The 11,302-nt window shown below is 65.1% G+C and overlaps 1 protein-coding gene across 2 annotated transcripts; it reads left to right on the top strand.

Annotated features, from left to right (window-relative positions):
• Positions 1-259: 259 nt before the first annotated feature.
• LOC141748697 (APC membrane recruitment protein 1-like) lies at positions 260-10,056 on the top strand. 2 transcript variants are annotated; one of them, XM_074601149.1, is made up of 2 exons: positions 260-351; positions 2,024-10,056. In XM_074601149.1, the coding sequence occupies exon 2, from the start codon at positions 2,097-2,099 to the stop codon at positions 5,436-5,438; it is 3,342 nt and encodes a 1,113-aa protein (XP_074457250.1). In that variant the 5' UTR covers positions 260-351; positions 2,024-2,096; the 3' UTR covers positions 5,439-10,056. The 2 variants fall into 2 exon arrangements, with proteins under 2 accessions (XP_074457250.1, XP_074457251.1); XM_074601150.1 differs by lacking the exon at positions 260-351 and adding an exon at positions 1,149-1,835.
• The last annotated feature ends 1,246 nt before the right edge of the window (positions 10,057-11,302 follow it).

The following is an 11,302-nucleotide window of genomic DNA, read 5'->3' as shown; positions in this document are numbered from 1 at the left end:
GCGTGTCGGCCCTGTCACACCCGCGTGTGCCCCGGGGGACTCCGGGGTCGCCAAAACTGGGCGGGGGGGGGGGGGGTCGGGGGCACGCGCCCTGCCGCGCCTCCCCGGCGTCGCGCAGCCGCCGGTCCCGCGTCACACCCCCGCCTGACGTCACACCCTCCGCGCCAACCGTCACCGCCGAGGCCACGCCGAGGCCACGCCCCCTGTGCACCAGACCCCGCCCCCTCCGCCACGAGGCCCCGCCCCCCGGCGCCGGCCGGACGCGCTGCCCCGGCGGCCACTCGCCCCGGGCTGCGCTGGCCCGGGCGGGCCGGGCCGGGCCGCTCCCCCTGTCCCCGCCCCGCGCAGCCGGTGAGTGCGGGGGAGGCCGCCCCGGGCGCGGGCTGCGGCGGGGCCGCCCTCCGCCATGGCCGGCGCCGCGTCCCGCGGCTGGGGGAGCCCGGCGGGGGGGCGGCGGGAGGGACGGGCTGCGCTGGCCAACGCCGGCCCCGGCCGCGGCTCCGCGGGGGGCGGCCCCTTCGCGGGGGCTCCGCTCCCCCGGCGCCGTCCCGCCCGGCCCGGCCCCGTCCCCGGCGGATCGGAACGTGCCGTCGGCGCCGGGGCCGGGCGGGGGAGCGGCGGCCCTGCCTCGTCGTGCCGCGTTTTCTTTGTAAAAACCCTCGTTCCTCATTTGCTGCCCGCGGTGGGTTTATTCTGGAGCGTCGCTGAGGACCGTGTGGTCGCAGCAGCGGCTGTTGGCGGCGGGCGGAGTCACGGGGGGGTTCGGGGGGGAAACGACCTTAGAGACCCCCCGGTCGCGGTGCGGCCCTGGGCAGGGACCCCCCGCCGGGCCCGGTCGGCCCGAGCCCCGTCCCACCTGGCCGGGCGCGGCGCCGGGGCCGGGGCGGAGCCGCAGCGAGATCGTTGTCCCGTGGGGTTCCTGCCGTCGCGTCTCTGTCCCAGCCCCGTGTCTCGGGGGTCCGTGGACGCCGGGGGCGGGACGGGCTGTCCCCGGCCGGTGTCGCCGGGTGTCTGCCCGGCGGCCCCCGAGGAGCCGGCGGGCTCCCGAGGGCCGGGGGCGAGCGGGGCTGCGTGGGGTGTGGGGCGGCCGGGGCCGTGCGGGGGGTCCCCGTCGGGGATGGGGCAGCGCTGAGGCTGGGGGAGAAACGCAATCCCCGCCGGCGGGGCCGGGGCCGGCTGCGGGAGCCGGAGGCCATCGCTGGGTGGGTTTGTCATTGCGGGTCTCTGGGTGAAGGCTGCGGAAACCTTCCCCGGCCCCTCGGCAGCGAGAGCCAGGCCTCGGGCACCGCAGCTCGGCAGCGCCGTGCGGGGTTTATTGCATTTACTTTCTCCAGCCTCTGCCAAAGGAACGTGATTATTCCAGTTCTCCTGTCCCCGACATCAGTCCAGGGTCACATGTCAAACCGCCGCCCGGCTTCTGGGATAATCTGATCAGGGCGGTTCACAGGGATGGCTTTAATGCCCAGGACAGATGATTTTGCAAACAACTGAAATCTCCTAAAAACAAATATAAAAACTCTAGTAAACGGCTTTCTCCCTGGACACGTGCTCAGTGCACGGGCTGCGTCCTGGCTTGGCTCCCCGTCCAAAGGCTCCCTGTATGTCGGCGCTGGGTCTGGGGGGCTGCAGTGGGGTTCGGGGGGTGCCGGTCCCTCTCCCCGCCGCAGCAGCCGGGGTTTCCCTGCCCGAAGGCGGCTGGTCACCGAACCCCATCGCCCCGGGGGCAAACGGCCGGGAAGCCAAAGGGGCTGGAGCGAGGTGTTTCGGGGCCGGACCTGCCTGTCCCCAGGATGCTGCCGAACAGAGACAGGAGCTTTTGCTGCGCTCGGGAACAGGTCGGTTGAAGCATCACGACGTTCTCATGCCCGGCTGTCAGGAGCGGAGGGAGCCGAGCGGCTGCCGGAGGCTTTTGCAGCTCCAGTTCCAGCTGGGGACAAAGCTCTTGGCTTCGTGACGCCTCCGCCTCGGGCTCTGCGCCCTCCGCTGCCGTCTCCTCACCTCTCTGCCCTTTTCTTTGCTTTAGATCGCCTGCCAAGATGCTTCGGTCTCCGTGGGCAGAGGAGGACTGTGCTCCCAAAGGCGTTGTTTCCAGCTAGATGCAGCCGAACGGCCTGGCCGCCATGGAGAGGGGCTGCCCGGAGGAGCCCGCCCGCAGCGGGTGGCCGTCGGTGGCCTGTGGGCAGCGGGAGGGAAGCGAGTGTCGGCGGGAGGAGACCGGGGACCGGCTGCCCGAGCGGGGCGATGCCTCTGTGGGGGCTGCAGAGCCACCGCAGGCTCAGCCGCCCCCCGGCAAGCTGAAGAAAACGGCTTTCAAACTGTTTGGGGGGAAGAGGAGCATCTGCACGCTGCCCAGTTTGTTTGGCGGCAGGAGCAAAGGGCAGGGGAAAGCGGGCTCTAAGAAGGGCCTCAGTAAATGCCGGACCCACGAGGGGCTCAGCGGAGCTGCCGGCGAGAAGGGCGGCGAGGTGCCAGCGGAGAGCCCTTGGGAGGGGAGCGGGGACTCGCGTCCTGGCCCTTTGCCCAGCTCCCAAAGCGCTCCCTCGGCCGTCGACGCCGGCACCAGGTTGGATATCGGCCGTCGGGACAGCTGTGAAGCCGGGGGCGCGGAGGGCTGTGAGAAAAAGCCCAGCGGAGAGAAGTCGTCCTTGCCGCGAGCCAAAAAAGGGCTGAGAGGGTTTTTGAACAGCATCCGTCGCCACCGGAAGAGCAAGGCTGCCGAGTGTGAGCCGGCGGAGCTGCGCGAGTGGAGCGGGGATGCGGAGGAGGCCGGCAAAGCCGCTGGTGCGGGAGCGGAGAGCCGAGGGGCCGCAGAGGGAAGGGGACCGGGCCCTGTCCCTGCTGCCGCAGCCAGCCCGGGGGGCACGGGGGGGGACGGCTCGGCCGGCCCTGCTGCCGGCTGCGGGGAGGCTGCCCAGCCTGGCTGTCCCGCGGCCGGAGACGGCAGCTCTGAGGGCGAGGCGGTGGCGATGCCGGGGAAGAGGGACGTTCTGGACACGAAATCGGAGGTGGAGGCTGATGCCGGCGCAGAGTTTGACCCTGGCAACCTGCTGCTGGGCTTTCACCCGGACTTGGTGGACACCGACCCTCCCTGCCTGCACTCTGGGGACCTGCTGAGCCTCATCCTGGGAGACGTCACCTCCCTGAAGAGCTTCGACTCGCTGACGGGGTGCGGAGACGACATCGCGGAGCCGGACATGGCCGAGAGCAGCATCTCTGTGGAGCGCAGCAGAGACGCCGCGAAGCGGAGCTCCTGCCTGGTGACCTACCAGGGCGGTGGGGAGGAGATGGCCGTGCCGGAGGAGGCGGAGGAGTTCCTGCACCAGATCTGGAGCAGCCACGCGTCCGGGGACGGGAGCTACGGAGCCCAGGTGTCGAGCAGCAGTTTGGAGACACAGGCGTCGCGCGAGGCGGATGCCCCCCCATACCTGGGGGACGCGATGGACGGCGTTGACCTCCTGACGCCGCAGAGCGACCAGCAAGAGTCCGCCCCCAATAGCGACGAGGGTTATTACGACTCCACCACTCCGGGGCCGGAGGACGAAGGCGGAGACGGGCTCGGTGAGATGAAGAAGGAGCGTCTTCCCAGAGACAGTTACAGCGGCGATGCACTGTACGAGTTTGACGCGCTGACGAGTCCCTCGCACGGGGAGGAATCCCTGTTTGAGAGCAAAGTCTCTCGGCCGGGGATCTTCAGCTACTTCTTGGACTTCTGCCTGCCTGGGGAGAGGAGCCTGATCCAGATGCTGGATGAGAAAAGGGGGCTGATGGAGACGGAGGAAGAGCGGCTGGCGGCCATTCAGAAAGAGCTGCTGTACTGGGAGCTGCAGAGGGAGCCGGCCTGGAAAGGCCGTGATGTTCCCAGCACGGAGAAGTGTCCGCGGGACAAGCAGTGCGTGGAATGTCAAACCAGAGCAGGCGGCTCGATTGGCAAGAACCAGAGCAGCCTTGGTAGCGAGCCGGTGGCCTCGCTCGCCCCAAACAGGGGTGTGAATAGTGGGGTGTCGGTGTCCAGAGTCGAAAACCCAGAGTGGAGGGATTTTCCCGGGACTCTGTGTCCAGAAAACTGCTCCAGCAGCCAAAAAGGCCACGGAAGTTGCCTTATTGAGGTCACGAAGAACAAGGCGGGGTTCGATTTGGAGCCGGACTGTGGGTTGTTTGGGGGCTCCGTCCCTGTGCAAGCGGGGCTGTTCCCCGGGTACCGGCTGCCGGAGGCAGAGCGTGGCGGCGGAGCAGAGACCGGCACCGGCGAGCCCCGGGTGGGCAGCGAGCGCGAGCCCGAGCATGCCGTGAGCTTCTCGCAGGCGCTGGTGGAGTTTGCCAGCAGCGGGACGCTCTTCTCCAGCCTCTCGGAAAGCCTGGGGAGCTCCGGCTCCAGCTCGTCCTTCCCCCAGACCCTGCCTGCCCTGCCCACCATGGTCACCTTCGACATCGTGGACGTGGAGCAGGAAGGGGAAGGGGAGTGCGAGCGGCACCCCGAGATGAACGCCGGCGAGGACATTGCCGAGGCCTTTGAGGCCGGCTACGGGCGGAAAGAGTCGCTGGCGGAATGCGAGGAGGGAATGTCCCCGGGGCACCCGCCGGGCTCCTTCCCGAGCTGCGACTGGGGCGTTGCCAGCCTGCCCCGCCACCTGCGCCTCCACGGGCTGAGCCCCGCCATGCCGGCCCCGCTCTCCGTCGGCCGCAGGAGCCGCTCGCTGGACACGGAGAGCCTGGAGCTGGAGCTCGCCCATGCGCAGGCGGCCGAGAGCGACCCCCGGCCGGGCCGGCCGCGGGCGCAGCGGGAGGGCGGCAGGAGGGACTCGGGTGGAGCGAGGAGAAGCCGGAGCCAGGAGGAGGAGGAGGGCGAGCTGGCGGCGGCCGACGGCGGGTTGAGCTGGCCGGGCTGGCGGCACCTCCAGCACGATGCCGAGGCGGCTGCCGGGGCCCTGGAGCGCTGGGGACTGGCTCCGGCCGCCGCCGTGGAGAGGGCCTGGGAGCCGTCGGAGCAGCCGGGCGCCGCGTGTCCCGTCCCGTCCCTGTCCCGCAGCGTGGCCGGAGAGACTGCGGGCAGGCGGCCCCCGGAGCCGGAGCCGGGCCGGCGCCCGCTCAGGCCCTGCCATTTACCTCTGCAGAGCGAGGCCCGGCGGCCGCGGGAGGTGGCCGGTCCCTGCCGGCCCCGCGGAGAAGCTGCCGCCAAGAAGCTGCCGCCCTTGTTCCCCCCGGGAGGAGCCGAGCCCCAGGTGCCCCCCGGCTTTCGTTTCGCCTGCTCCCCGGAGAAGGGCGCCCCGTGCAAACCCGTCGGTGTTGCCCAGGGCATCCCGCAGCGTCCCGAGGGCAGCGCCCGCGCCGGAGAGAGCCCGGAGCGCTGCGGGGAGCCCCTGAAGGGCAGGGCCAGCCCCGGCCACGCGCTGCCCGCCGGCTGCGGCAGCACGGCCGGGAGCGTCACCGAGGGCCAGTAGGTGCTCCGGGGAGGGGGTGACGAGGGCTGCGGGGTGCGGGGAGGGGACAATTAGCGCTAACGAGCAGTTTGTGAGGGACCTGAATGTAGAGCTGGGCTGAGGAGGCTCCTCTCCCGCAGCCCCGGGCCCTGCTCTCGCCGCTGCGGATGCTGGGGCGCGTTCGGAGCCGCCTCTGGGATTGGGGCGTTGACGCGAGGCACGTTCTGGTTTTCCAGCGGCAGCCGCCGGGCTCTGGAACGCCGAGCGCAGGAACAGCCCCCGACACCTCACGCTGCTGCGGGGGCAAACGCTGGGAACGGACCCATCGCCAGCGCGGCGGGTTTGGGGTTTCTGCAGGCTGGGAGCCGGGGGGTCCTGGGGACACTGCTGGGGGAAATGGGGGTTTAATTCCTCCTCTCGGTGCAATGCTGCGGTTCAGACTCTCTTGAATGTTGCCCATCTCGGGCTCGGCTTGGGGAGGCTGGGAGGGAGGACGCCGGTTATTGGCAGAGCGAGGACGGGAGACGAGGCAGCTGAAGGGGGAACTTTGCCGTAACTTTTCTATTTATTCTTTTTTTCCCTTGCCCCAGAAGAAAAGCAGGAGCTTTTGTGTGCGTGCCGGTAACGTTTTCCAGGTCTCGTTTTAATTTGCTCAAAGGTACCGCGCTCGGAGAGATGTGCTGTCGGTGGTGTCCCTTTTGAGAGTAAAGTGTCGGTCCCGTCCGTGTCGTGGTCTGGCCTCCCGGTGCGTAATTCCCAGGTGGAACCTTTCCCGTGCTTTGTCCCACGCTCCGATCCTCTCCCGGGCCACGGGCACACGGACGAGGTCTTGGACAGAAGCTCAATTCCCATCGTGCCCGTAGCTGCAAAGTTGCAGATGCCGTTACTTTCTTCACAAGGAAGTTTTGTGGGTTGTTTTTAGTTGTTTTTGTTTTTTTAAATTATTTTAGAGTAATTTTCTTTGCATAAACTCATACGAGGAAAGTATTCTGTTAATTGGAATACAGGATGTAACGCAGCCTAAATTAGGCTTCACGACTTCTTCCTCCCGACTGGAGGGCACAAAAAGCTGGAGGTCGCTGCAGGTTTTGGGTTTGTTTTTCCTCTTTGAAGGCCGTGGAGGAGGGACAGGAGCGGAGGAGACGGGCTTTGTCTGAGGAGGTCGTACGAGCTCCTGGAAACATCGATCTCGGGCCGCTGGTCCCCGGGGCGTCTCCCCGTCCTCCGTGGTGTCAAACTCGCTGGTCTCGAAAGCAAACCTCCCTGTCCGGGACCGACAAAGCTTCATCCTCCTCCTGTCCGAGCTCCGTGTTCTGATTTTCATTCAGTTACCGGTGATGGTTTTGTTCCCCTCGGCCCCGAGTTGCCCCTTTTCTGCTTTTCTTTGCAGCAGAGTTTGTAGCGTGAAACAGGAATCGTCCCGCGCTGGCAATGTCCATCTGTGACGGAGCCGGGAGAGGCAAAGCCAGGCTTCGATGCCCAAGGCTGGACTGATTGATGTGTTTTTCCCTTTCCTGACCAGAGTGCTGAGGCTCGAGTGGACCCGTCTGTGTGTCCGTGGGCTTAAACCTTAATTTTTCGGGATTTTCCCCCCAGTCCTGCTGCAGGGAGTTACCGCAGGGACCCGCCGGGCCACGTTTTTCCCTCCCGTCTTCTTCTGCCCCCGGAGAGGATTTTGTGGGACAAACCCGGCTCCTGATGCCACATCCGCATCCCGCCGAGATGGAGGGGAGAAGGCGGCCGGCCAGCGAAGGGTCCCCTCGGCCCCGAGGTTGTGAGCGCAGCCTCTCCTCGTCAGCATCTGCTAACGAATCCTGCCTAATTGGAGCAGTCCCCCCCTTGCCGGGCGTGAGGGGAGGGTCAGGTCTCGGCACCGCACGTCTCAGCGCCACTCACAAAACCAAACGCACGGCAAACGCTGCTGGCGGCGCTGGGGATGTTGTCCCGCAGCCGGGCGGTCACTGCGTGGCCCGGGCAGCGGCCCCGCGCCAGCCTTTAGTCACTCTGTTCTTTTCGCCTGGCACCGAAGGCATGGGGCGGGTTGGGGGGGTTTGTGGAGCGTCGTGTTGGGACGTGGGGCCGCCTTTGCCAAAGTCTCGGGGAGGAGCGAAAGCGTCTGGGTGCTCACGTGAATGTTGCGTTGCAAAGGCGCGTCTCTAGGAATAATTCCTTTGGTTGTCGGTCCGTGAGGGAAAGGCTTAGTGAGAAGAGCTTCTGGCCTCAGGAGGGTGACAGCAATACAGCCAGGACTTGATAATCTGACTTTATACCAAAGGTTTCTCCTCTTCATTTGACGCGGCCGAAATGAAGCCCGTATCTCTTGATTCCAAATGAGCTTTCGAGAAGCAGTTTCGGAGCTGATTTGCTGGATTCTTGGCGTATTCTGCCCCACTAACCCAAAGAAATAAGGATTTGCGATGCGCGAGCCCGGCCTGTAGATTGTCCCTGCCCTCGAGAGGTGGGGGGTCGCCGCCTGACGCGCGGCTCTTCCTGAAATGCCCGTCCACCCCGGGATGGACAGGGACAGATCTGCTCCGGGTCTGGAGCAGCCCTTAGTGAAACCCTGCCGAACCCGAGGGGCTCCACTTTGAGAGTGGCGAGGGCGGCTGTCTCTGAGAAAGGGCTTCCGAACCAGAAATGAGTCCTAAAAGTCAGGAAGAGCAGCTTGTCTCGCCACGGTAGTAGGGAAAAACTCCCCTCGAGGAACTCGCCTGGAAACGTCCCTTCCAGGGAAGGTCTTGCCTCAAAGCGCTGAATTCTGGCTGTTAAATTGCGCTGAAAGCGCCGCCGACGGGGTCAGTCTAGCGAGTAATTCTGTGTTGCCTTCTGGGGACTGCGGGGTTTTTTGTTTGTTTTTTATACACCTAAGAAAATGGTCGATTTTCTCTATTTTTGTATGGTTTTGCCTTTTATATTCACGGGGAACTTTTGTGGACTGTTCTTTTACTCGTGTGTGTTGTCTTTTAGAGCGGTGCAGTTTTCCCTTCCGATGGAGAAAAGGCAGCTCTTGAGCTGCTGCCGCTGCCCGGGCACCGCGAGGGACCCGCTGCGCTCCTCGCGCCCTCCTCTCACCACTGCCCCCCTTGTCCCCAGGACCCCCTCCTGGTCCCTAGGGCCACCCACTTGTCCCCGGGGCCACCCCCTCGTCGCCAGGGCCAGCTCCGGCCCCAGCAGCCGCCCGTCACCAGCCCCGGCTCTGGGCACTCACCGTGAGACGTCCTTGTTTCCGTGGCGCTGTGTCACCCGCGGCAGCTGTGATTCCTGTCTCGGAGCTTTGCTTTTCGTCTGAATTTGTGGGCGTTGGTGATTTCTCCCTGAAAGGATTGCTGACCCTCTTCTAAAGGAGAAAATCCGCAGATTCCGGTTGGGGCTTTCCCTTCTGCGTGCTTAAACGGTTTGATCCAAAACTGGGGCTTTTCCTAAATCCCAGCAGGAGCTGCTGTTGGATGGTGGGTAGGGGTGCCCTTGACACCGGTGACAAACTTTGTGTCCCCTCGGTGCTCCCTGTCGGAGCCGGGAGCTCGGCTCTCGCCCCTGGGCAGGCGGCATCACCCTCAGCGGGGCTGAGGATCGCTCTTGGCGTAATCCTGGGGTCCGCACGGGATTTCCGAGGATTTCTGGGGCTTTCCGGCGCTTTCCACCTCCTCCGCCTCCTGCTCTGCTGCCGGCTGGACGGGAGCCGGGGGAGCCCCAGCCCTGCGCCCCCTCCCCTCGCCAGCACCAGGAGAGCATCATGCTGGGATAACACGGCCTTGAATGTTGGGATGGGGAAGGCAGGGCGAGGATCTGGGCAGCCAGGACCCGGCGCTGGTTCCTGCGGCTCTTCTTGCTCTTGTTTCTCATTCGGTTGCCTGAATGTGCTGCTTTGCTTGCCCGACTCCGGAGGCGTTTGCCCCTGCGGAGTTTGCCACCCTGCGCGGGCCGTAAGGGCTGAAATGACGTCTCTGCGGACGGACGGCCGCGGTGAGGGATTGAGCGGGCAAGAACAGTGTCAAACAGTGACGTGCAAAAAGGAAATTAAATGCTGAAAAGGTAAAAGATGACAGCCAAAAGCAGGTCTTCTCCCCTTCCTTCCCCCCGCCAGTGCCGGCAGAGCTGGGAATTGCCGCTGAGGCGTCCGGCTCTGCATCCATTTCTGTGTCTTTTCATGAAAGAGCTCTTCACCTAAGGGTGCTTTCTTCAATTTCCCTCAAGTGGGTTTGTCCCCGATGCCGGCACGGGTTCGGGCCGGGCCGGTCGCTGGGCGAACATTCCTGGGGCGCTGGGCCCCGCGCCGCCTTCCACATCCCCTCTGCCCCTGGGCTTTGCGGCTCCCTCCTCTCCAGCCGGGGCTGCCGGCGCTTCCCGCCCGCATGGAGCCGTCCTGGGAGCTACGCTTGGCTGAGGGGATACATTAAAATCTAGAAAAACCTCTCAGTTCTCCAGAAAGAGAATAATTAGCCCTTGTCCCAGGCGGCCCCGTGCTTCCCCTCTGCCGTCCCAGGTGACCAACTTGTCTGAATTTTGGGGTTTTTTTCTTTCTGTTTCTGCTCTCACTGCTACTAGTCCTTCAACTTTCTGATGTATTGATTGTGTTTTCAGATGAATGTTCCTTTCACTGAATTGTACTGAATAAAGTTCAGATTTTTAGAGAACACGGCATTTCTCTTGGGGTTTGCTTTTTTCCTGCTTACGTTGTGCTTGATTTAATCTTTTCCCTCCCCTCCTCGTCTCTTGGTTATTTGCAAGGGAAGTGGCTTTTCCAGCGGGAGGAGGCGGCAGAGGAGATGCTGGAGGAGCCCAGCAGCCGCTGCTCCGTAACGCGCTCCTGGGCCAAACCCCGGCCGTGACTGAACCCCCCAACGGCCACTGTTTTGGGCCCCAGCCCCAGGGTCGACTCGTCCCTCTTGGTTCCTCGTCCTCTGCTGTCGCTGGCCCCGAGCGGTGGCCGGGGCTGGGGGGTGCGGGGAGCAGCGCTGTCCCGGCTCTGAGCTGAGGGAGCGTGGCCGGGGGGGTCCGTCCCCGCCAGGTGCCAGCGCCCGCAGGTGCCCGTCCCCCGGCAGCGCCGGGCTGGGGACCCCTCACCCCGTCCTCCCTCCCGCTGCTGCGCTGCAGGGCCGGGAGCGGGGCTGGGGGTGAGCAAGGTGATGCCCCCCGTCCCTGTCACCGCCGTTCATGGCCCAAAAAAAAAAGGGGAAAAATACAAGAAAGAACGAGATGAAGGGTTTTTATTAATAAAATAGTAATAAATCAGGTTTTGAAGAACACGTGTTGGGGTCTGGCTGGCCGGGCGCTGGGTCGGCTCCGGGGGCGCCTCGGTGCCAGGGAGAGGGGGCCGTTGGCCCAGTCTGCCTTGTGCTGCGCCGGCTTTGGCTCCGTCGGCTTTGGCTCTTCCGGCTCGTGCGACGCTGGCCTGGGCTTCCTGAGCTGGCGATGCGGCCCCGGGATGCGTTATCCAAGTTACGCACAGGGATGGGGAGGCTGGGAGCCGGCAAAACTGCTTTTCCCTGATAACCCTCCAAGTCCGACACCCCCACTCCCCCGTAGCACTGACACCCCCCTCCCTCGCCCGGGCACTCCAGGGCAATTCCCAGAAGGAATGCGAGTGGGCAAGCAGGGAAGCGCCAGGCGCCTCGCTCTTTTTACAGTTACGAGAGGTCCGTGTTCAGGCATTAAAACAAAACCGCCTCCACCTGCTCCGTGTGGGTATTTTATTTTCCCGGGCTGGGAGGATTCAGCTCCAAGAGGGAGCGGGGAGATGGAGCGGCGGGAGCAAGACGGGCTGCGGCAGAAGCCGCTCCGAGAGCTGCGAAGCGGGAGCGCGAAGCGGCTGCGGGGCCTGCGGGAAGGGGGGGAAGGCGGCCGGGCCCCTCGGCCTCTGCCGTCCCTGGGGGTAACTTGGGTAA

This window comes from Larus michahellis, chromosome 9 (assembly GCF_964199755.1).
Source record: "Larus michahellis chromosome 9, bLarMic1.1, whole genome shotgun sequence".
NCBI lineage: Eukaryota > Metazoa > Chordata > Aves > Charadriiformes > Laridae > Larus > Larus michahellis.
The sequence above is the reverse complement of the archived record's forward strand: the minus strand, read 5'-3'. Positions and strand labels throughout refer to the sequence as shown.